Genomic DNA, 24968 nt, shown 5'->3' with positions numbered 1-24968 from the left:
AATATCACAACTGTACTCTCATAAAAACTCCCCATCTCTACTAAGTCTACCCCAAGGCAGGTGTGGCTACAAATGTAGCTTACCACCACTAGGTGTGAGTTTGGAGTGAATGAATGATGGGTTCTCACTTCTCTGTGAAGCGCATTGAGACCAGAAAAGCGCTATACAAATCTAATCCATTATTATTATTACCGGTAAGTCTCTCATTTCCGATTAGTGGACATCCTGTGTAGGATGAAGTTTCCTTTCCACTGTCAAATATGCTTTCTTGTGTAGCAATCTGCTGATTTATGTTTATCAAGCATGGCTCCATATGTCAAAAAATGTAACTCATCAGTCAGTCACGTGCAAAACTGCATACAAATGATTGAAGTGATGCCCAGGGTTTTGGACAATGTGAATTATATTTATATAGCGCTTTTCTCTAGTGACTCAAAGCGCTTTACATAGTGAAACGCAATATCTAAGTTACATTTAAACCAGTGTGGGTGGCACTGGGAGCAGGTGGGTAAAGTGTCTTGCTCAGGGACACAACGGCAGTGACTAGGATGGCAGAATCGGGGATCGAACCTGGAACCCTCAAGTTGCAGGCATGGCCACTCTACCAACTGAGCTATGCCGCCCCACAATCTCCACTATGGAGCAGGACTGACAATGTCAAATTTATAATACCGGTAGTTATCATCACAAACATTTAATGCACACACGTCTTGTTACTTTGTAGAGTGTTGCTGCAAAAACAAGTCACAATATTTAATACAAATATATTATTACATTGTTGGATATGGACAGTGTTCTGAAATTGTACTTATAAAAAGTAACTAATTATAGTTACTCGTTACTTTACCAAAAAAGTAATTGAATTACTAACGGAATTACTCTTTAATAAATGGAATTAAATACTAGGGAAATTAAATCATTCATTTCTTAAAAAAAACAGACTTTAATTACCTGGCATATGCATTTGAGAGATGCTTCATATAAGACCACAGTGTGCAGAGTCCGTGCTTTTAAAATATATATATTGAATATTTTCACCGGATTGTGTTACCTCTGATTAATAAATAGATCGAATGTGCTTCGATGGCTGTCATATCTTCTTGTCAACAAACGGGGTGTTTTTTGGATGGCAAGTTCTGTCACTTCAATCATTGATTTGTGGTTCAATATTCCCATAGTGTACGTGTGCGTATGTTGTTGTCTGTTGTGTCACAGTGGGATGGTCCCTCTTCCTATTTGATATCAAGTTCCTTTCAGTGCGGTGCTGCTTGTTGCTTTCACTAGTAAAAAGATATTTACTGCAATGAACTTAAAGTTAAAGTTAAAGTACCAATGATTGTCACACACACACTAGGTGTGGCAAAATTATTCTCTGCATTTGACCCATCACCCTTGATCACCCCCTGGGAGGTGAGGGGAGCAATGAGCAGCAGCGGTGGCCGCACCCGGGAATCTTTTTTGTTGTCTTGTTGACATAAAACCACATCAAAAGTAGCGTGCCATGTCACATCAAGCTACGGCTAACGACATTGTAACGGACCTAAAAGTAATAATTAGATTACTCGTTACTAGTAAAAGTCATCAGCGTTATGTAATGACGTTACAAACATTGGATATGGATACTTGTGTTAAACAATGCCAAAGCGTCAGAACATCAGGTTCATGCATTTAGCGTGAGCTTGCGTCAAGCTCCTTCAGGCTATGAGGAAATACAAAAACAAGGTAGGATAAAGTAATTAAATGTATTGATATATTATTTTATTTAATTCAATAATAAAGTATTATTCATAATAACACCGACATGTGACATGCAGTGACATAAATGCAAAATGCAGCTGTATTTTATTCAGGTCTGAAAGGACCTACTCAGTGGCCTAGGAGAGATGTGACATTTGCGAACGAATGGAGTCTTTTGAAAGTCTCGTTTAAGGTAACGATGAGAATTGATTCGCATTTGCCAGCCATTCATTTGGAGCCGTTGTTTACGCACACTCTGATACAATGTCACCCGACTGGCAACTGGACGAGAAAATGAGTTGAAGTCGAAGGAAACGTAACAGCATTTGGATTCACTTTTTTATTAATCTTATTTGTATTTGTTTATTTATTCATTTATATATTTTTTGTATTCACTTTTCTAGTAATTGTTTTGAAGTAGTTCAAGTGCACAAACACCATGAAGGGTAGTTCTACTTTGTATTCACATTGTTATCATGTCCTAGTTTTTATTCTAGTTTTTTTTCATACTTTTTGTTGAGATTTTATTCTTAGTTATTATTTTTGTATTTTTTCGGTATTGTTATAATGTTCTTGTTTTTTTAGGAAGGGAACATTCTAAATAGTGATGTTACTGTCAAAGCATGGTGACATGGTGCAATCTTTATGGAATGTTTACATTGAAAACATGACAAACATACAATTATAACCAATATTTCAGAATAATTCCCACCAACACAGTAATATTTGTATAAATGTAAATTATTCTGATCCACAGCGTATCTTATAACTGCTTCCAGTGATTGTTTCCTTGGTAAAAAAACAAAAAAAAAACAGAACTATAACAACTTAACCAGTCTTTTGAATGGCTCTTTGAAAGGAACAGCTCCTAAAGATCCAGCTCACTTTAAATAACCATAAATCCCATCGCTACTCACCACTTCATGTTCGGATGTGATGCATTCAGTGTGGAAGGCACAGACAGCAGGGCGAGGAAAAAAACTATGCAACATTCAGCTCAGCCATGCATACATACTCACTGAGCCCACTCCAAAAGACACATGGCAATACCACAGCAATGGGAGGTGATGTGATGATGAGAGAAGAATAAGAGTGAAAAAAAACATGCAGTAATGAAAGTACAAACAGAAACATATGATGAATAAAAATATGAATGAATCAATAAATGTGTGAACAAATGAATTCAAATATGATTCAAATGAACTCATTCAAAGTTGTTACCTTGCAGCGATATCATCGTCCTCTCCCCCCCATCCCCAGTACTGGTTAGGGAAGCCATTCATTTTCATATACTGGTCTGGGGTCACTGCAGACACCCCACCAAAATATTGTGGGTAGGGAAGCCTAGAAAGGTCACATTGTCAACATATTTTGATTATAACATATCAGGACAGTATCACACATACATAAACAATTCTGTTTTTATTGTGAGTTCAAAAAAGTTATATGTTGTAGTTGAACCCGGTAGTTAAACCTATGTGGTACATTTTTTTTAAGTGCATAATTAAGTTCTACTGTACTACTATTTAGTTAGTGTAACCCTAAGTTACTTATTAAACTTAACGCTAAAAATTATACCACTTCATAGCAAGGCCTTTGCAAATGTAAATAGCGCAGTCATCTTGGTGGAAAATAGTTAACTATTTGACGAGATGTTAGGGTTGTCTCCAACTAATCTTGGAGAAAATTTTAATTTAAAACATTTGTATGCACGTACAACACTTAAGACCTTCAGTGTATGTGGAATTAAATTATGGAATGGATTAAGCAAAGCAATCAAACAATGTACTAATATGATCCACTTCAAGAAACTCTTCAAACTTAAAGTGTTTACAAAGTACAAAGAACAAGAACCATGACAAACATTCTCAATTTATTTCATCCATCCATTCATTCATTCTCAAAATAATCTTATTTCTCTCATGAAATATGACTTACTTCACCAATTATTATTATTAAATTATTATTTATTTATTTATTTATTTTTATTGTGATTACTTATGGAGTATATTGTGAATAAATTGTTAACAGGAAGTGAACAAAAAGTGTTAGCAACTGTTATGTAAAAGAAAAGGGGTAGGATTAAATAAGCTCTGCTTCTTCCTACTCCTTTTCGAACATGTTGAAAAGAGAAACTGGAAATTGTGATGTATCATGTTGTATGCTTGCATGTTCGAAATAAACTCAAACTCAAACTAAAGATTGTCATAGTTTAATCTGATTTGTTAGATTTTGCCCATAGTTTAATCTATGGCGCTGTTTTTTAAGACAAATAAACAGAGTTTGATGACCGTAGTGTATTCTGAGTGCGACAAGACATCAAACTTGACTAAATAGAAGACGTAAAAGTCGCAACAAATTTTCTGTATCTGGACATTTGTGCAAGTGTAATGGAGGCCAGTCAACCTCAAGAATAGGGCTGGCGACCCGAGAGATTGCCTTTGATTTTTTAGCTCAGTAAAAAACAGCCGAGAGAGAGAGAGAGAGAGAACACAATCGCTACACAAAACTGAGCTGTCTGTGATCATAAGCTATGAATACCAATCATTGCATTCCACCGTCAAAATTGGGGGCCCCCAGTTTTTACCTAGATAAGCTTGTGCTGAAGGATCATTACCTTTACCAGCAAAAAGCGCTACACCTCCGCGCGAGGCGGCGTGGGTACTCGATTTCCGGTGAATGACACAGAGGGCTTTGTGTCTGACTGCGACGCGTCCCGACGAGCCCGATCCCCCATGTAGAAAAACCTTACCAACACTATAGGCAAAATATTATTGTGGGAATGCAAATAGTCTTTATAGAAAGAGAAGTGGGAGGCTCAAACACACGGCCAGCTGTTTTAAACATGTGATGTCATACCAGCCAGCAGCGACTGGAAGCAGCGATCACTTTCTAGTGACAGCCAAAATTGTAAGCAGATAGGATGATCTTGTCCTCTCTAAAAACAATTTGTCTGCACACAAGAGTCTTTTACTATGAACGCAATTGTCCATCCTCCAATACAACCTGCTGTACGTGGGGGCTCAGCATGTTCCTTAACTCCTTCCCACGGAGAGAGAAGGAGGGTTACATGTCAGATGATTGGTGAGAAGAGGGGTTTATAGTAGAATTAGACTCCTCTGAATCGAATTGTAGAATAATCGACTATTTAAAGACTCTCATTACTGAATACGCTGCTTAACTTTTTGTTTCCAACTAAAGAAGTTAAGTGTGAAGAAAATGTTGCGCACACACACATTCACACACACACACTAGTGGGTCACGACCTGTATCTGAACTTGTCCATGGCCACAGACAGGTGTGTGGGAAACTGCTTGTGGCAGGTGTAGGTGTTGTGGTCGTTCTCAGGCAGCAGGTCAACATCATGGAGGAAGATGCAGCTCCAGTCTTCATCTCGGAGGGCTTCCCGCACCCCGACATTCAGCAGCTTGGCTCGGTTGAAAGTGCTGTTCCCCCACTGCAATGTACAAAATATTTTCAAAAAGAGGAAGAAAGTAAACATACTCAATGAGTAACAAGTGGACTCAAGTAGTCTTGGGAATTATGTAGCTTTAGAACAGGGGTCACCAACCTTTTTGAAACCAAGAGCTACTTCTTGGGTACTGATTAATGCGAAGGGCTACTAGTTTGATGCACACTTAAATAAATTGCCAGAAATAGCCAATTTGCTCAATTTACCTTTAACTCTATGTTATTATTAATAATTAATGATATTTATCTTTGTGGAAACACTGATCATCTTAATGATTTCTCACAATAAATATATATAGAAACAGATAAATATCAATATGCAACACTTTATTTTTATATTTTCTCTAAGTGCACATTTTTCAAATTGAACATTTTCAAATGATCACTTCTAAGACAGTCTTGTGAAATCACAATATCCCATTTTAACTAGCTAGCCACTAACATTTTTTAACAAATCATGAATTACTTTGCACCATGTTTGTACAAATAATAACTCATGTAAAATACAAAAGGCAACTCTCAAATTTTTAAATAAATCATGTCACAATTTGAACTGGACACCAAATGTGTTATCTGTTTCTTTGTCAGTTAGTGAAGACCAAGTCTTTAAAATATTTTCTTAGATTTTCAAATTCTATTTGAGTTTTGTCTCTCTTAGAATTAAAAATGTCGAGCAAAGCGAGACCAGCTTGCTAGTAAATAAATACAATTTAAAAAATAGAGGCATCTCACTGGTAAGTGCTGCTATTTGAGCTATTTTTAGAACAGGCCAGCGGGCTACTCATCTGGTCCTTACGGGCGACCTGGTGCCTGCGTGCACCGCGTTGGTGACCCCTGGTTTAGAACCACCAGACCAGTTACTACAACCCTTTAACATGAGCATCATTTTCTTGAAGTCTGTAAATGATGTGTTAATAAACTGCTATCCGTGATGAACCTCCAGACCTGCTGCACTATGTAGATGCTGTAGTGGATCTGTTGCCTCTGCAAGAAAGGATGAAGGTGGTAGAGGAGGGCACGGAGATGAGTCTGCCGGTTCCGGTATGGTACCACAATGGCAGTGTGGTGTCGAGGTTCACAGTCCGGTGGACCGTAGCGTCCGCCTGGCAGCACCAATGGGTTCTTCTGTCTGATCTCCTCTAGCGTCAGAGGCGAGGAAAAATGTACGGAGACAGGCCCGACTGTTGGGAGAGAAGAGGTTTTAGTAATATTTTCATCTAGTTGAACCTTCACACCGAAATTCCTATATTCACTCCCTCACCCAGCAGTGGAGAGATAACTTGACAATCTGGTAGCGGCGGTCCCGTTGCAGGGGGTCCAGTGCCAGAGTTCAGAGGCCAGGGAGGTGGCGCTCTCAGATAACTGAGGTTGGTGTAGACGTCGTGAGGACGTGAGTAATCAAACTCAGACTCTGTGGTGTGAACTAGCACAGATACCAAGCCTTTGAAGCCCCCGAGGGAGAAGTAGAGCACAAAGGCAAACTGGAAGCCCACCAGCAAAGCCAATGTGCACGGTGAGTCCAGAGAGCGCCCCCAACATGCCATAATAAATAAGTTCAAATGGAGAGAAAGTGAGCGTCCGAACAGGGTAAACGGGATGGGAGCAGTGATGGGGTGGAGCAAGATGGAGGGGGTGGCAGGAAATGAACAAGGACAGGAAGAAGAAGGGAGGGAGGGGCAGCACAGGGTGAAAACTCAGGTGAGCACAAGGTAGATGATCATCATCAGGAACAGTTGGTCGTCATGGTGAAGCTCAGTCTGCACTGCCATCACCTGTGATCACAGCAAAGACAAAGAAGACAAGACACGTTCAATAAACACACTCAGCAAAGAACAGACTGCTGCCAAGGCCAAATATTAATGTGGATACATTGCATACTTGCCAACCTTGAGACCTCCGATTTCGGGAGATGGGGGGTGGGGAGCGGGGCGGGGGCGTGGTTAAGAGGGGAGGAGTATATTTACAGCTAGGATTCACCAAGTCAAGGATTTCATATATATATATATATATATATATATATATAAGAAATACTAAGTCAAGTATTTCATATATATGTCAGAGTTTGTAGGTGACGAACCCCAAGATGCAGAGAAGGCGGAAGGCATTGTACGAGAAAACATGATTTAATTATACACTAAGGCAAAACAACAAACGAAAGGGTAACAAAAGGCGCGCACAAGGCGGAGAACAAACTTGGCTATGAACTAAAATAGCACAGAGGCTAACTGTGGACAAGAAACCAAAAACACTTACTGTGACACGAAGGAACTAGGACATGAGCAGAGTGAAACAAAAGTAGTCAGAGCTACAACGACACGTGTTAAGACAGGTAGTAGTGACAATGATCCAGCAGTGACTGGAGGGTAGGGCAGGTATAAATAGCAGCTGGCTGATTGACACCAGGTGTGGCCAGGTGCCAATCAGCCACAGCTGAAGGGACACAGCACTCAGGGAGAAACAGGAAACAGAACCAAAATAAGAGCGTTGACAGGAAATGACAGAGGAAAAACTAAAACTTGACCAAACTGTCAGGGACAAGCCTGACAGTAGCCCCCCTTCCTATAACGGATACCAGACGTTCTAGGAACCCCCCCCAAAAAACAGTCCAAAGTCACGGGAGGGTGGAGGGAGGACAAGGAGGTGGGCCACCAGGCCAAGTGTCCCCGCAACCAGCGGGGAAGAGTTAGGTGGGGACGGCGAGTTGAACGCAGCCGCAATTGGCGAGGCGGCTCGACCGCCGGCATGGGAGGACCCACCGGAGACGATGGTGGCGCCCTCTGCTGGCCCACCGGAGAAGATGGTGGCGCCCACTGCTGGCCCACCGGAGAAGATGGCGGTGGCGCCCTCTGCTGGCCCACCGGGGAAGATGGCGGTGGCGCCCGCTGCTGGCTCACCGGGGAGGATGGCGGTGGCGCCCTCTGCTGGCCCACCGGAGTGCATGGTGGCGGCGTCTGTTGGCTCACCGGAGAGGAGGATGGTGGCGCCCTCTGCTGCTGGCCCACCGGAGAAGAGGATGGTGGCGCCCTCTGCTGCTGGCCCACCGGAGAAGAGGATGGTGGCGCCCTCTGCTGCTGGCCCACCGGAGAAGAGGATGGTGGCGCCCTCTGCTGCTGGCCCACCGGAGAAGAGGATGGTGGCGCCCTCTGCTGCTGGCCCACCGGAGAAGAGGATGGTGGCGCCCTCTGCTGCTGGCCCACCTGAGAAGAGGATGGTGGCGCCGTCTGCTGCTGGCCCACCGGAGAGGAGGATGGTGGCGCAGTCTGCTGCTGGCCCACCGGAGAGGAGGATGGTGGCGCCGTCTGCTGCTGGCCCACCGGAGAGGAGGATGGTGGCGCCGTCTGCTGCTGGCCCACCGGAGAGGAGGATGGTGGCGCCGTCTGCTGCTGGCCCACCGGAGAGGAGGATGGTGGCGCCGTCTGCTGCTGGCCCACCGGAGAGGAGGATGGTGGCGCCGTCTGCTGCTGGCCCACCGGAGAGGAGGATGGTGGCGCCGTCTGCTGCTGGCCCACCGGAGAGGAGGATGGTGGCGCCGTTGGTTGTAGACCCACCGGAGTGCATGGTGGCGTCTGCCGGCCCACCGGACTGCATGGTGGCGTCTGCCGGACCACCGGACTGCATGGTGGCGTCTGCCGGACCACCGGACTGCATGGTGGCGTCTGCCGGACCACCGGACTGCATGGTGGCGTCTGCCGGCCCACCGGAGTGCATGGTGGCGTCTGCCGGCCCACCGGAGTGCATGGTGGCGTCTGCCGGCCCACCGGACTGCATGGTGGCGTCTGCCGGCCCACCGGACTGCATGATGGCGTCTGCCGGCCCACCGGACTGCATGGTGGCGTCTGCCGGCCCACCGGACTGCATGGTGGCGTCTGCCGGCCCACCGGACTGCATGGTGGCGTCTGCCGGCCCACCGGACTGCATGGTGGCGTCTGCCGGCCCACCGGACTGCATGGTGGCGTCTGCCGGCCCACCGGAGTGCATGGTGGCGCCGTAGGTTGCAGACCCACCGGAGATGATGGCGCCGTCTCTTGCAGACCCACTGGGGCGAGAAGTAGCTGTGCCTCCCCAGCTGCACTGCAACTCATAGCCCCTCCCCCAAGGGACGGATCCCAGACGTCCCCAGATAGGACCACAGACGACAGGGGTGGGAGGGAGAGGGCTTGAAAAGCGGTCGAACTTTTCTTCAGATTAGCCATTAAATCCAAAACTTTGTTAAGCCTCTCCGCCATGGACATCTCTGCGAGATTCGAATTTGGCTGGATCATTATGTCAGAGTTTGTAGGTGACGAACCCCAAGATGCAGAGAAGCCGGAAGGCATTGTACGAGAAAACATGATTTAATTATACACTAAGGCAAAACAACAAACGAAAGGGTAACAAAAGGCGCGCACAAGGTGGAGAACAAACTTGGCTATGAACTAAAATAGCACAGAGGCTAACTGTGGACAAGAAACCAAAAACACTTACTGTGACACGAAGGAACTAGGACATGAGCAGAGTGAAACAAAAGTAGTCAGAGCTACAACGACACGTGTTAAGACAGGTAGTAGTGACAATGATCCAGCAGTGACTGGAGGGTAGGGCAGGTATAAATAGCAGCTGGCTGATTGACACCAGGTGTGGCCAGGTGCCAATCAGCCACAGCTGAAGGGACACAGCACTCAGGGAGAAACAGGAAACAGAACCAAAATAAGAGCGTTGACAGGAAATGACAGAGGAAAAACTAAAACTTGACCAAACTGTCAGGGACAAGCCTGACAATATATATATATATATATATATATATATATATATATATATATATATATATATATATATATATATATATATATATATATATATATATATATATATATAAATAAAAGAAATACTTGAATTTCAGTGTTCATTTATTTACACCTATACACACACATAACACTCATCTACTCATTGTTGAGTTAAGGGTTGAATTGTCCATCCTTGTTCTATTTGTCACTATTTTTCTAACCATGCTGAACACCCTCACTGATGATGCATTGCTGTGTGGCGCGAAAAAAGTGCTTTCATCAAATGCACTAGATGGCAGTATTGTACTGTTTAAGAGTATCACAACATTGCTGTTTACGGCAGACGAACTGCTTTACGGTAGACAAAACGTGACTGCTGTTGTTGTGTGTTGTTGCCGCGCTGGGCGGACGTTCATGAAACTGCCTAACAATAAACCCACATAAGAAACCAAGAACTCGCCCTCGATCATTCTACAGTCATAACATGATTGGGCAGGTACGCTGTTTATTTTGTGTGCCTGAATTTCGGGAGATTTTTGGGAGAAAATTTGTCCCGGGAGGTTTTCGGGAGAGGCGCTGAATTTCGGGAGTCTCCCGGAAAATCCGGGAGGGTTGGCAAGTATGATACATTGTCAAGTTATTTTGTAATTTTTGCATTGGGTTTATTATGATAAACCATACTATTATTATAATTATTTTAAGTATAGATTATTTTTATGTCTATGAGGCAAAAGATTAGGGACACTTAAGGAAGCAGGTCTGCATCTGGGTTTTAACGTAATCAAAGAACCTCAAAAAACAAAGAGAATCAAAAAGACAGAATATCAATAAACAAATCGGATCTCGAAAAAGGTAAAAACGATAAAAACAAAGACAGGACATTATTCAGGGCCTTTTAGTTGGAAGATTCAAAAGAGTGGACTGGAAGACTGGAGTTTAAAGTAGTCTGGCTTATCTTCGAAAATATTCTGTTTAATAATTGTATTGTTATCCTTATTCAACTGTATACATCACCACCTTGTGGTTAATCATATACATTGCTGCTTCTGAATGTCACAATACATAATGACATTCATGAGCTGCATTTCCCAGTGTCGGCAGGACTCATGCAACTCCAGATTAGGACGCTACCACCAACATGCTTTGACTGTAGAACATTTTAATTCATTTACATAATACTTTCAATGAAAGCTTAAAACAGTTTGGCAAGAATTGAAAAGCAACAACAGGAGTCCTGCTATGAAAAGATTTGATAGAAAGAGGTTCTGAGGGACAAGCGGTAGAAAATGGATGGATGGATGGATGGGTTTAACGTAGGTTAAACATGTCCGGAGTCTATGGTAGTACATTGTGTATAAGTTATGGTCAAGAAGGTCAGAAATCGCCAATTTCTGTTATCCAACCCTGCACAAAAACTGTCGTCATCGCCACTGCCACTTTCTCTGCGAACCTTCACTTCCCATATGTTTCTTTATCCTGGGTTGTGGAGAAAGTGATGCCAATGCTTCCCGCAGTGTTTGCGAGTGGAGCAGCCCCATGCTGCCAAACAGGGCAATAAAACTCTTCAATTAAAAGACATGTCCAATGAGGAAGTGCAGTGCACACATAGCGCCAGCTCTGGCCACCTCAATGTTGGTACCCAACATGGTATGAGGGGCCGTTAGGGACATTATTCAGAATTACCTCTTACATACACTACTGAAATGCTCTCACATAAACAACTGAAATGTTTTTCTTTTATACACACTACTGAAACACTCTTATAAACACTACTGAAATGCTCTTACATACACTACTGAAATGCTCTCACATAAACAACTGAAATGTTTTTCTTTTATACACACTACTGAAACACTCTTATAAACACTACTGAAATGCTCTTACATACACTACTGAAATGCTCTTATAAATACTACTGAAACACTCTTATAAACACTACTGAAACACTCTTACATACACTACTGAAACACTCTTATAAACACTACTGAAATGCTCTTACATACACTACTGAAACACTCTTATAAACACTACTGAAATGCTCTTACATACACTACTGAAACACTCTTATAAACACTACTGAAATATTTTTGTCTCACGCACACACACACACGCACACACACCTGGAATTATTTTTCACTAGTATGTATAAACGGATTTCACCTGTGTGTGTGTGTGCTTTTTACACGTCCGTGTGAGAGACAACAATTTCAGTAGTATGTGTGCAAAGATTTCAGTTATGTGTATGAGCGCATCTTACCAGTGTGTATGCAAGCATTTTACCAGTGTGTGTAAGAGCATTTTACCAGTGTGTGTAAGAGCATCTTACTAGTGTGTGTGAGCGATGTTGCATTCCGGTTCCGGTCACCAATAATCCCCGCCCCTTTTCAGACAAGTTTTTTTTTTTTTTTTTTTTTTTTAAAGCCAAGTTGTTGACAAAATGTCTGCCGACAAGTACCTTAACCGAGGCGGGAGCTCCACTTCATAATTTGAAGGCTTCAGCTGAGAATATAAGAACACTTTCAATGCAACAAGGGTCGGGCTTCCGCCGTGGGTCGCCCCTGCAGGACGCGGCACCTGAGCGGCCACACAAGTGCCTTTCTCCTCCCGACAGCCAAGCAGCCTGGAGCAAATGTTACCTTGCAAGTTTACACTGCAGCATCATCAAGTGCAACGTTTCAGTTCATGGACATCGAAGCAAGAGGATGAAAAGGTAATTAGACATTATTTATTTCTAAATGATTGTTGAATCCCTCGAAATGTAAGGCGACATGGCATTGTAGTGCGCTACAATGGTAACATGTCGAAATGTGAGTCACGTCGTGGTACGTCAGTAGCTAATCAAATACTAATGATAATGGATTACAATTATTTAGCGTTTTTCTATCGACTTGATAAGGGGTCCCCAAACTACGGCCCGCGGGCCGGTTACGGTCCACCAAAGTCCAACATCTGGTCCGCTGGAAGAAAAAAAAAGTTGTATTATTATTTTCAATCTGTCTTTTCTAATCCATTTTTGGTGTCCCCTAGCCGCTCAGGCAAATCATATTGTCTAAAAATGCATTTCCCTATATGACTTATATTGTCTTGGCTGTTTTCATGTGATCTGATTGTTACATTCTTATTCCAGAGTCACCACACAGCTGCGTGACCATTTCAACAAAGACAGAATAAACAACCTCTGGATTCATGGAACTTCTCTGCACACAAATATATTAATTGGAATATTCAATCAATTTCACATAAACATATTAAATATCCTTTTTTTTTGCTCAAAAAAGGTTCCTTATGCCTCATTGGCGTTGTTTGGCCTGTTTTAGGGGGGCTCAAGCCCCCCTAAATAATTTGGGGACAATTTTTTTTTTTTTTTTTACAAATACATGCCGACATATTCATTATAAAGTGGCCCGAATATGAGTTTAAATAAATAATTATATAACTTGTCATTATTCACTCAGTTTCCCCTCACTTCATAGCGTAAGGTAGAGAGCCCCTTTAGTGCGTCGGTATCCAATCCATTCCACTTGTTCATATAGAAAATGCCCACATCACTCAAAATCCAGTCCGCATTTTCTTTGCGACCTTGCATATATATATATATATATATATATATATATATACCGTATATATATATAAGAAAAACCCAGACACCATCTTTGTAGTCATTTTTCTCCTGCGTGGACTTCCGTCTTCCTTTACAATGAGTGAAGCTGCACGAAACCTTGTGTCTGCAATTGTAAATAATTTAGTTTTTAAGTTTTGTGTTTCTGGTAGAGTCTATATAAAGTAATATACATTATCCTATTGTTAAAATAATGAAAAAAACATCATTAAATATATTTGTTTTATTGTATTGTATTTTCAGAGAGAGGAAAAACCAAGACATTTAATATCAAATGTAAAATTAATAAATACATAAAAAGAAAAAGAAAAACAATGGTTAAAAGCCATTGTCCCGGGGAGCATTTCATTTCGTCACGTGCATTTTTTTTACCGTCCCCGGGACTACGTTAATCTCAAGCCCTGGAAGTTACATTTTATTGTTTGCATTATTTGTTTCAGCATTGCACTTTGAAGATGATCCCTCAACTCTTTGACAGCTTTGGCTCTTCTTCAGATCAGCAGACGGACTCTAAGTCTTTCTTATTTACAGTATATATAAACCTTTCTCATTTCTATTCAGACTTCCATATATATTTAATTTCCTTAACGGCTTGCCATAATATATATATATATATATATATATATATATATATATATATATATATATATATATATATATATATATTTAAGCCAAATTATCCCGATCCAGATATTATTTTAATTCAAGTAACTAAGTAATATTTCCAGGGCTTTAATTTACAACCATTTTAGTCACATATGTGCCAAAGATGTAATCTGTGCAACTTCAAAATATTTGGGAACAAACAATTATTGTATTGTGAGCTAAAGTGGTGGCATTAGCCTCTATGTTGTGAATTAATAACATAAAGGCTAATGCCACCACTTTCATTGTGTTTCAGTGTATCTTGAAGGATCATGCAAGTAATTGTTTCTTGTTGATGCTGTAAACAAAATATCACTGTGCAAAGCCATGTTTGTTGTTGTACTGAACACAGATTGAAAATAAACCGACTGAAATAATAATAATAACAATGAATTATTTATAAGTCTTTGTTAGCCGTTTGTGAAGTGTTTTGCTCGTGCGCTACGTTCGCTCGCATCCTGTGCATCTCCTGGGGGCTAAGCCCCCCCTGTCCTTAAAAGCTAGTGACGCCCCTGTTATGCCTTATTATTTATATACTTTTCAATGCTTCTTGTAGTCAGACAATATATATTGTTTGTCTAAAATTATAGTTTAAGTTAATGTGTTATAAATACAATAATCATAAGACAAAAAAATTGTGTAGCACAAACATTTGGGACAAGTTTGGGGAGATTTTGACAAAGTGTGTGTGATGGTGGGGGCTGGATGACATTACTCGTCAGAACATAAAATAACTTAAAAACCTCAACGGTAGAAACATAAATGTTTACAGCACAAACATATTGCAGTGTTATTTTGATATTTGCAATAATAAAGTGGGCAACTTCATATATGTCTGTATAACAGGTTCCTTATTTATTTATTTTTTACAAAATGTTAATTTGCAGAATACACTGCACAAGAGAAGAAAACATTTTAACAAACCTTATATATCACATATTGTTCACTGAATAAAGTGCAGAATTGAAGTGAAAATGTCTATTCCATAGTTGCCATCATTTTCAAGTGGGTTCACTTGTTGAAAAATGTTCATTGTTGTCTCATTAATGTTTACCGTATTTTCCGCACCATAAGGCGCCCTGGGTTAAAAGCCGCGCCTTCAATGAACGGCATATTTCAAAACTTTGTCCACCTATAAGCCGCCCGGTGTTGTAAGCCGCATCTAACTGCGCTAAAGGAATGTCAAAAAAAACAGTCAGATAGGTCAGTCAAACTTTAATAATATATTAAAAACCAGCGTTCTAACAACTCTGTTCACTCCCAAAATGTACGCAAATGTGCAATCACAAACATAGTAAAATTCAAAATAGTGCAGAGCAATAGCAACATAATGTTGCTCGAACGTTAATGTCACAACACACAAAATAAACATAACGCTCACTTTCTGAAGTTATTCTTCATTCATAAATCCCTCGAATTATTCTCCTTCGTTGTCCGAATTGAAAAGTTGGGCGAATGTGGGATCCAAAATGTCGTCTGGCGCTGTCTCCCTGTCTTAGTGAAGGTGTGTTCGCCTTCTGTCATCCACTGTTCCCACGCAGTTAGCAGTCTAGCTTCGAATGCCCTGTTGACACCAATATCTAGCGGCTGGAGGTCTTTTGTCAATCCACCCGGAATGACGGCGAGTATTGAATTAAGCGCGTAAGCGTGTCTCTTAATGTGATGTTATGAGCTAGCAAATATAACAACTACACTACCCAGCATGCAACGATAGTGACGAGCATGCGCGGTAGCCCTGAGAAGCGTTGTTGTATGTGCTGGCAGTTAGAATGTGGTTATGAGCACGCTGTGAGTAAACGTTGAGAACTCAGTTAACACGCCTCGTCTGCATTATTTATAATTAGACAGACAACACACTTAATAGGAGCCATTTTGGGGTCTTTACATAAACACACAAATGGAAATGAAACGTCACATATCCCAGCATGCACCGCGCGCTTCTTCTACGGGGAAAAAAGATGGCGGCTGTTTACCGAAGTTGCGAGACCGAAACTTTATGAAAATGAATCTTAATATTTATCCATATATAAAGCGCACCGGGTTATAAGGCGCACTGTCAGCTTTTGAGAAAATGTGTGGTTTTTAGGTGCGCCTTATAGTGCGGAAAATACGGTACATCTATGTCTGGAATTACACACCGACAAGTATTGAAAGCATATGAATAATAAGACATAAGGAACCTTTCTGAGCCAAAAAAGGTTGTTTTCAACAGACTGTTGAAAATAATAATCACAATGTTTCTATGTGAAATTGATTGAATATTCCAATTAATATATTTGTGTGCAGAGAAGTTCCATGAATCCAGAGGTTCTTTATTCTGTCCTTGTTGAAATGGTCACGCAGCTGTGTGGTGACTCTGGAATAAGAATGTAACAATCAGATCACATGAAAACAGCCAAGACAATATAAGTCATACAGGGAAATGCATTTTTGTACAATATGATTTGCCTGAGCGGCTAGGGGACACCAAAAAATGGATTAGAAAAGACAGATTGAAAATAATAATACAACTTTTTTTTTTTCCAGCGGACCAGATGTTGGACTTTGGTGGACCGTAACCGGCCCGCGGGCCGTAGTTTGGGGACCCCTTATCAAGTCGATAGAAAAACGCTAAATAATTGTAATCCATTATCATTAGTATTTGATTAGCTACTGACGTACCACGACGTGACTCACATTTCGACATGTTACCATTGTAGTGCACTACAATGCCATGGCGCCTTACATTTCGAGGGATTCAACAATCATTTAGAAATAAATAATGTCTAATTACCTTTTCCTCCTCTTGCTTCGATGTCCATGAACTGAAACGTTGCACTTGATGATGCTGCAGTGTAAACTCGCAAGGTAACATTTGCTCCAGGCTGCTTGGCTGTCGGGAGGAGAAAGGCACCTGTGTGGCCGCTCAGGTGCCGCGTCCTGCAGGGGCGATCCACGGCGGCAGCCCGACCCCTTGTTGCATTGAAAGTGTTCTTATATTCTCCGCTGAAGCCCTCAAATTATGAAGTGGAGCTCCCGCCTCGGTTAAGGTACTTGTCGGCAGACATTTTGTCAACAACTTGGCTTTAAAAAAAAAAAAAAAAAAAAAAAACTTGTCTGAAAAGGAGCGGGGATTATTGGTGACCGGAACCGGAATGCAACATCGCTCACACACACTAGTAAGATGCTCTTACACACACTGGTAAAATGCTCTTACACACACTGGTAAAATGCTTGCATACACACTGGTAAGATGCGCTCATACACATAACTGAAATCTTTGCACACATACTACTGAAATTGTTGTCTCTCACACGGACGTGTAAAAAGCACACACACACACAGGTGAAATCCGTTTATACATACTAGTGAAAAATAATTCCAGGTGTGTGTGCGTGTGTGTGTGTGCGTGAGACAAAAACATTTCAGTAGTGTTCATAAGAGTGTTTCAGTAGTGTATGTAAGAATGTTTCAGTAGTGTTTATAAGAGTGTTTCAGTAGTGTATGTAAGAATGTTTCAGTAGTGTTTATAAGAGTGTTTCAGTAGTGTATGTAAGAATGTTTCAGTAGTGTTTACAAGAGTGTTTCAGTAGTGTTTATAAGAGTGTTTCAGTAGTATATGTAAGAGCATTTCAGTAGTGTTTATAAGAGTGTTTCAGTAGTGTATGTAAGAGCATTTCAGTAGTGTTTATAAGAGTGTTTCAGTAGTGTATGTAAGAGCATTTCAGTAGTGTTTATAAGAGTGTTTCAGTAGTGTATGTAAGAGTGTTTCAGTAGTGTTTATAAGAGTGTTTCAGTAGTATTTATAAGAGCATTTCAGTAGTGTATGTAAGAGCATTTCAGTAGTGTTTATAAGAGTGTTTCAGTAGTGTGTATAAAAGAAAAACATTTCAGTTGTTTATGTGAGAGATTTCAGTAGTGTATGTAAGAGCATTTCAGTAGTGTTTATAAGAGTGTTTCAGTAGTGTGTATAAAAGAAAAAGATTTCAGTTGTTTATGTGAGAGCATTTCAGTAGTGTATGTAAGAGGTAATTCTGAATAATGTCCCTAACGGCCCCTCATAACATGGCGCCCTAAAATCACGTGAGGGCTTTTGACCAATCATTTAGGACAGACCTGGGCATTCGGCGGCCCTTTGTGCGTCCCTGTCCAACCCCCGTGAGGCCAATCATAAATTACAAAATACATTTTAAAAAGTATCTATGTCGAGTGTGCAATACAACGGTGCTGCTTTTGTTTTGAAAAGCGTTATTTGTATTACTTCCGTGTGGACGTATGCGCGTGTGTGATTGTGAGTGAATGTGAACAGCGGCAATCACAAATTACAAAATACATTTTAAAAAACATCTATGTCGTGCGTGCAATACAACTGTGCTGCTTTTATTTTGAAAATTGTTACTTATGGACGTATGTCCGGATGTAACCTGTGAGTGAAGGTGCACAGCGACAAGTGATGCCCGGTTACCACCGAGATGTCAGCTCACGCTAAAAAAAGAAAAGTTGATGACGAATGGCGTGTTTCCATCAAGACATGGACTGCCAAGTATTTCTTTACAGAAATTAAAGGTAAAGCCGTGTGCTTAATTTGTGGTACGCAGGTTGCTGTGTTTAAAGAATATAATTTGAATCACCACTACACGACGAAGCATGAGGAAAAATACCGGAATCTGTCTGATGAAGCGCGCGCAAGGGAGGCTGATGCGTTGATGGTAAAACTGCAAACCCAACAAGGACTTTTTGCCATATTTCACACCCCCAGAGATGCAGCCGTCAGGACAAGTTTCGTAATTTCTCACAAAATCGCCAGAAAAGGTAAGGCGTTTTCTGACGGAGAGTTTATTAAAGGGGAACATTATCACCAGACCTACCGTATTTTCCGCACTATAAGGCGCACCGGATTATTAGCCGCACCTTCTATGAATTACATATTTCATAATTTTGTCCACCAATAAGCCGCCCCGGACTAAAAGCCGCGCCTACGCTGCGCTAAAGTGAATGTCAAAAAAACGCTGCGCTAAAGTGAATGTCAAAAAAACAGTCAGATAGTTCAGTCAAACTTTAATAATATATTGAAAACCAGCGTTCTAACAACTCTGTCCCAAAATGTACGCAAATGTGCAATCACAAACATAGTAAAATTCAAAATGGTGTAGAGCAATAAATAGCAACATAATGTTGCTCGAACGTTAATGTCACAACACACAAAATAAACATAGCGCTCACCTTCTGAAGTTATTCTTCATTCGTAAATCCTTCGAATTCTTCGTCTTCGGTGTCCGAATTGAAAAGTTGCGCAAGCGTGGGATCCAAAAATGGCCGGCTCCGCCTCGTCGAAGTCATCGGATTCAGTGTCGCTGTTGTTGTGCAGCAGTTCTGTGAATCCTGCCTTCCGGAAAGCTCGGACCACAGTTGTGACCGAAACTATCTGCCCAGGCATTTACGATCCACTGGCAGATGTTGGCGTATGTCGACCGGCGCTATCTGCCCGTCTTAGTGAAGGTGTGTTCGCCTTCGGAGCTGTGTGAAAAAAGCCACCCGGCCTCTTCGCGTAAACTTCCCTTAACCACTCGCTCATCTTTTCTTCATCCATCCATCCCTTCGAGTTAGCTTTTATGATGACGCCGGCTGGAAAGGTCTCTTTTGGATGGGTGGAAGTTAGCATGGCAAGCTAGAACCACAGTGAAGGATGACTCCTCATTCCCTGTGGTGCGAATATTCACCGTACGTGCTCCCGTTCCACAGTGCAGTTCACAGGAATATCAGTTGCTGTGAAATACGGTAGTAATCCGTGTGCGGATGGAGAGATTGCGTCTTTTTATGATCCGGATCCTTGTCGCGTAGTAGGAGCCATTTTGTGGTCTTTACAGATGTAAACAGGAAATGAAACGTACGGTGATATCCGCGCGTTTTTTCTTCTTCTTCCGGGGGCGGGTGAAGCGCTTCCTGTTCTATGGGGGCGGGTGCTTTCCTTGGCGGTTGCTTGCGTAGAAGAAGAAGCGCTTCCTGTTCTACCGGGAAAAAAGATGGCGGCTGTTTACCGAAGTTGCGAGATCGAAACTTTATGAAAATTAATCGTAATAAAGCGCACCGGGTTATAAGGCGCACTGTTAGCTTTTGAGAAAATTTGTGGTTTTTAGGTGCGCCTTATAGTGCGGAAAATACGGTATGTAAGCATCAATATATACCTTGATGTTGCAGAAAAAAGACCATTTTTTTTTTTAACCGATTTCCGAACTCTAAATGGGTGAATTTTGGCGAACAACGTGACGTCACATCGGGAAGCAATCCGCCATTTTCTCAAACACATTACAAACACCGAGTCAAATCAGCTCTGTTATTTTCCATTTTTTCGACTGTTTTCCGTACCTTGGAGACATCATGCCTCGTCGGTGTGTTGTCGGAGGGTGTAACAACACTAACAGGGACGGATTCAAGTTGCACCAGTGGCCCAAAGATGCGAAAGTGGCAAGAAATTGGACGTTTGTTCTGCACACTTTACCGACGAAAGCTATGCTACGACAGAGATGACAAGAATGTGTGGATATCCTGCGACAATCAAAGCAGATGCATTTCCAACTGGACTGGACAGATCAGCTTTCAGGAAAAGAGCGCGGATGAGGGTATGTCTACAGAATATATTAATTGATGAAAACTGGGCTGTCTGCACTCTCAAAGTGCATGTTGTTGCCAAATGTATTTCATATGCTGTAAACCTAGTTCATAGTTGTTAGTTTCCTTTAATGCCAAACAAACACATACCAATCGTTGGTTAGAAGGCGATCGCCGAATTCGTCCTCGCTTTCTCCCGTGTCGCTGGCTGTCGTGTCGTTTTCGCTTGCATACGGTTCAAACCGATATGGCTCAATAGCTTCAGTTTCTTCTTCAATTTCGTTTTCGCTACCTGCCTCCACACTACAACCATCCGTTTCAATACATGCGTAATCTGTTGAATCGCTTAAGCCGCTGAAATCCAAGTCTGAATCCGAGTTAATGTCGCTATACCTTGCTGTTCTATGCGCCATGTTTGTTTGTATTGGCATCACTATGTGACGTCACAGGAAAATGGACGGGTGTTTATAACGATGGTTAAAATCAGGCACTTTGAAGCTTTTTTTAGGGATATTGCATGATGGGTAAAATTTTGAAAAAAACTTCGAAAAATAAAATAAGCCACTGGGAACTGATTTTTAATGGTTTTAACCCTTCTGAAAATTTGATAATGTTCCCCTTTAAGGAGTGCTTATTGGACTCTGTTGCGCTGATATGCCCGGAAACTTGGAGCTTCAGCTGAAGAACAGAACGGCCGACTTTGACTGTTTTTCGCTGGCTTTGGATGAGAGCTGCGATGTACGTGACACCGCCCAGCTGCTCATCTTCTTACGTGGGATAACTGCAAACTTTCAAATCACGGAGGAGCTGGCAGTCATGCAGTCAATTAAAGGGACAACCACAGGTAATGACTTGTTCACATAGGTAAATGCGTGTTTGGACATGTTAGGACTGAAATGGGACAAGCTGGCAGGTGTGACAACAGATTGTTGTCCAAATCTGACGGGGACAAATGTTGGACTTTTAAAGAGGATGCAGGATAAACTTTAAATTAACCCTGTGCAGAAATTGACATTTTTGCATTGTATTATACATCAGGAAGTGTAGTGTAAGACAGTGTAAAAAATAAAACCATCAAAAGCAATCTGATTTTGTATAAAGTTAAGTTAGGTTAAATGAAATTATTATTATTATTATTATTATTTATCTTACGGTATATCAAAAATAATATTGAGCGAAATTTAATTGAAATATTGTCGATGTGGCCCTCCAGCAGGTAAAAATTAATTGCCCACCCCTGATTTAGGAGATGGTCTGAAAACTGAGTTGTCCATACTCTCTGTGCACAGCTCTGGGCTGTCTTCCCTCGATCGGAGTTTTCAAAAGGTGCTGGCACACCAAATGTAGTTGTTAACTTCCTTGGCACAAACCAAAAATACAACATTTTCCACCACTTCTTCATTAGTTTGTTTCAACTTTTTGTAGGTATATGGCATGGGCATAGGAGGAGCTTATTTATTTTCAATGAAGATCCTAATAAAGGTGCACAAATCAAGGATTTAATATTAACCCGTCACTCTTTCCGTCACTGTTGAGTATATGTCAATGTGAAACAATCTGTACATTCATAACGCAGAAACTGGTAATATTTTGTCTGTTTGTCCTTAGTGAATGTCTGCACTCTTTTGAGGGCTGTTTAAAGTACATTATGGAATAAAGAAATAAAACATCTTTCTCACTATAGTCGAGCTAAAATTGTTCCAGAAATCACCATTAATGCCTTTTCTGGATTTGTTCACTGCAAACTATTTGCCTCTTGTGGAGATTATATTTCTAGAAATGTCCCTAGTTTTAAAAGCTTCCTTATTATTAGTCTTTGGATTTACATCATAATCTTAAAATTAGCATAAACAATTATATTTTGTCTATTCCAGTTCAAAAATGTTAAAATTAAGAAAATAACTATTGAAATAGGATATTTTGATTTTCCCCACATAGAAAATCTTGTTTAAAGATTCTGCAACATCCAGAGGATGCTTAATTTAAGAATTACAAGTTGAACAATGCTTCCATCCATCCATTCAGTTTCTACCGCTTGTCCCTTTCGGGGTCACGAGGGGTGCTGGAGCCTATCTCAGCTGCATGCAGGCGGTCGGCGGGGTACAACCTGGACAAGTCGCCACCTCATCGCAGGGCCAACACAGATAGACAGACAACATTCACACTCACATTCACACACTAGGGCCAATTTAGTGTTGCCAATCAACCTATCCCCAGGTGCATGTCTTTGGAGGTGGGAGGAAGCCGGAGTACCCGGAGGGAACCCACGCAGTCACGGGGAGAACATGCAAACTCCACACAGAAAGATCCCGAGCCCGGGATTGAACTCAGGACCTTCGTATTGTGAGGCACATGCACTAACCCCTGTTGCACCGTGCTGCCTTGACTTTACACCATAAACAATTATATTTTGTCTAACATTTCAAAAATGGCCCGGGAAAGCCTCGGGATCCTCCGGCAGGAGCTGGACGAAGTGGCAGGGGAGAGGGAAATCTGGGGTTCATTGCTTAGGCTGCTGCCCCCGCGACCCGACCTCGGATAAGCGGAAGAAAATGGATGGACAGTTTTAAAATGTTAAAATTAAGAAAATAACTACAATAATAATCGAAATGGGATAGTCCCCTACATAGAAAATCTTGTTTAAAGATTCTGCAACATCCCGAGGATGCTTAATTTTAAGAATTGCTTGTTTTACTAATAAAATATGTGTTTACAGTATACCTTAAAGGTCCGGCTAGTTTCTAGGTTCAAGGTTCAAGGTTTTATTCGTCACATGCAGAGCAGAATACACCAAAGTGAAATACTTTTTTCATGCTCTTCAGATATTGCGTACAGTGGGATCCAAACACTAGTTGCAGAATCTAATACACTAAATACAAAAAATACAAACATTTGAATAGCTCTGATGTACATTAATTACAAGACAGTAAGTTGCACAATAAGTCACAGTAGTTATGGTAGAAGTATCAGTACAAGTAGAAGTACAGTAGTCAAATACAGTACCAGTGCAATATCAAATAGTATAACAGTATATACAGTATAGGAAGCAACAAATATTAAAGTGTCTACAGTTTTTTGGCAGTTGAGTAGTGACCGTAGTATGAACAGAGGTAATGGAACAGTATGACTTCTTTATACTCTTGTTTTTACATTATTTACAGTCATTGAATGAAGAGTATTGTAGTCCAGTATTTACAGTGGTAAGTAAAGTGATTCTTGTGCGTGCGGTTTTGTGCAATTGTGATTTAGAGATACAAATCCTAATTTAAGATGTTTTATCAAGTAAAATGAACTACAGCATTCACTAGATTTTAGTATTTCTATCCAAAAATCTAGTCTTTTTTTTATTTTATTTTGTCAGCTTTGTCTGCAGTGTTTAATAAATGCATGTAATGAATGTATACACTAAATGTCAGAGAATGATATGCCTATTATAGGTTTTACACATCTTAACCTAATTAAACCTTCTGTGTGACAGGAAGTGTTCTCTCCTCTTCCTCCTGTCATCTTTATGCACTCTGCAAATAATGGAGCTGGCACTGTAGCTACAACACAGTCTGCACTTATATCGAAGCATGGCCATGACACCTAAAAGGATGTGTGTTGTTGTTTTTTAAGTGTATTTAAAATCAACTATTTTTAGAGGTGGCATTTCCATGGGGGGTATTTAAGGCGAGAAGAGTCGCTGCTTGCTGATCAAATTAATCCAACGTCAAGTTCCGCGTGTTTAATTGTCACATATCAGCCTGCACGAGCGCCGTGACGACGTCCACGCTCGAGTGACCAGCGTGCAGTGTGGGATGTTTATGATGTAGCTGCTGGTCTGAGAGCAGCGTGTAATTCTGCAGGGTTTCCAAGCTGCGCTGCACCGGCCTACTCACCAGCTCCTCGCTGCGACATTTGCAATGCTGCCCAGGGCTTCCGCTCACAATCCACGGGCCGATCCCCCCCGCCACCACCACCCTTCCCCAAAAAAAAGGCGATGGAGCAAAAATATGCAATTTGGCTGCAGAGGCTACTCACTCCTCCTCCCCCCGATCGCTCATCTGGGGGTGAAATCGGCGCTGCTTCAACCGCTGCTCTCACACGCAATGATAGCATGACAGCACAGCTAGCGCGTCCGTGCTGGCATCGCCGAGTACGCT

The 24968-nt window shown here is 41.5% G+C and overlaps 1 protein-coding gene across 3 annotated transcripts in view; it reads right to left on the bottom strand.

Annotated features, from left to right (window-relative positions):
* b4galt3 (UDP-Gal:betaGlcNAc beta 1,4- galactosyltransferase, polypeptide 3) overlaps nucleotides 1-24968 on the bottom strand; it is a 31218-nt gene extending 6250 nt beyond the window's left edge. Inside the window, exons 1-5 of one of the 3 annotated variants that reach the window (XM_061980208.2) lie at nucleotides 24847-24968; nucleotides 6470-6980; nucleotides 6154-6389; nucleotides 5004-5194; nucleotides 2959-3081 (exon numbers count right to left, since the gene is read on the bottom strand). In XM_061980208.2, the coding sequence (XP_061836192.1) occupies nucleotides 2959-3081; nucleotides 5004-5194; nucleotides 6154-6389; nucleotides 6470-6752 (833 nt within the window). In that variant the 5' untranslated portion in view covers nucleotides 6753-6980; nucleotides 24847-24968. The other 2 variants (XM_061980200.2, XM_061980194.2) reach the window with 2 other exon arrangements.

The sequence above is a fragment of the Nerophis lumbriciformis genome, linkage group LG01, assembly GCF_033978685.3.
Source record: "Nerophis lumbriciformis linkage group LG01, RoL_Nlum_v2.1, whole genome shotgun sequence".
In the NCBI taxonomy this organism is placed as follows: Eukaryota; Metazoa; Chordata; class Actinopteri; order Syngnathiformes; family Syngnathidae; genus Nerophis; species Nerophis lumbriciformis.
This window is presented reverse-complemented; position numbering and strand designations above follow the sequence as displayed.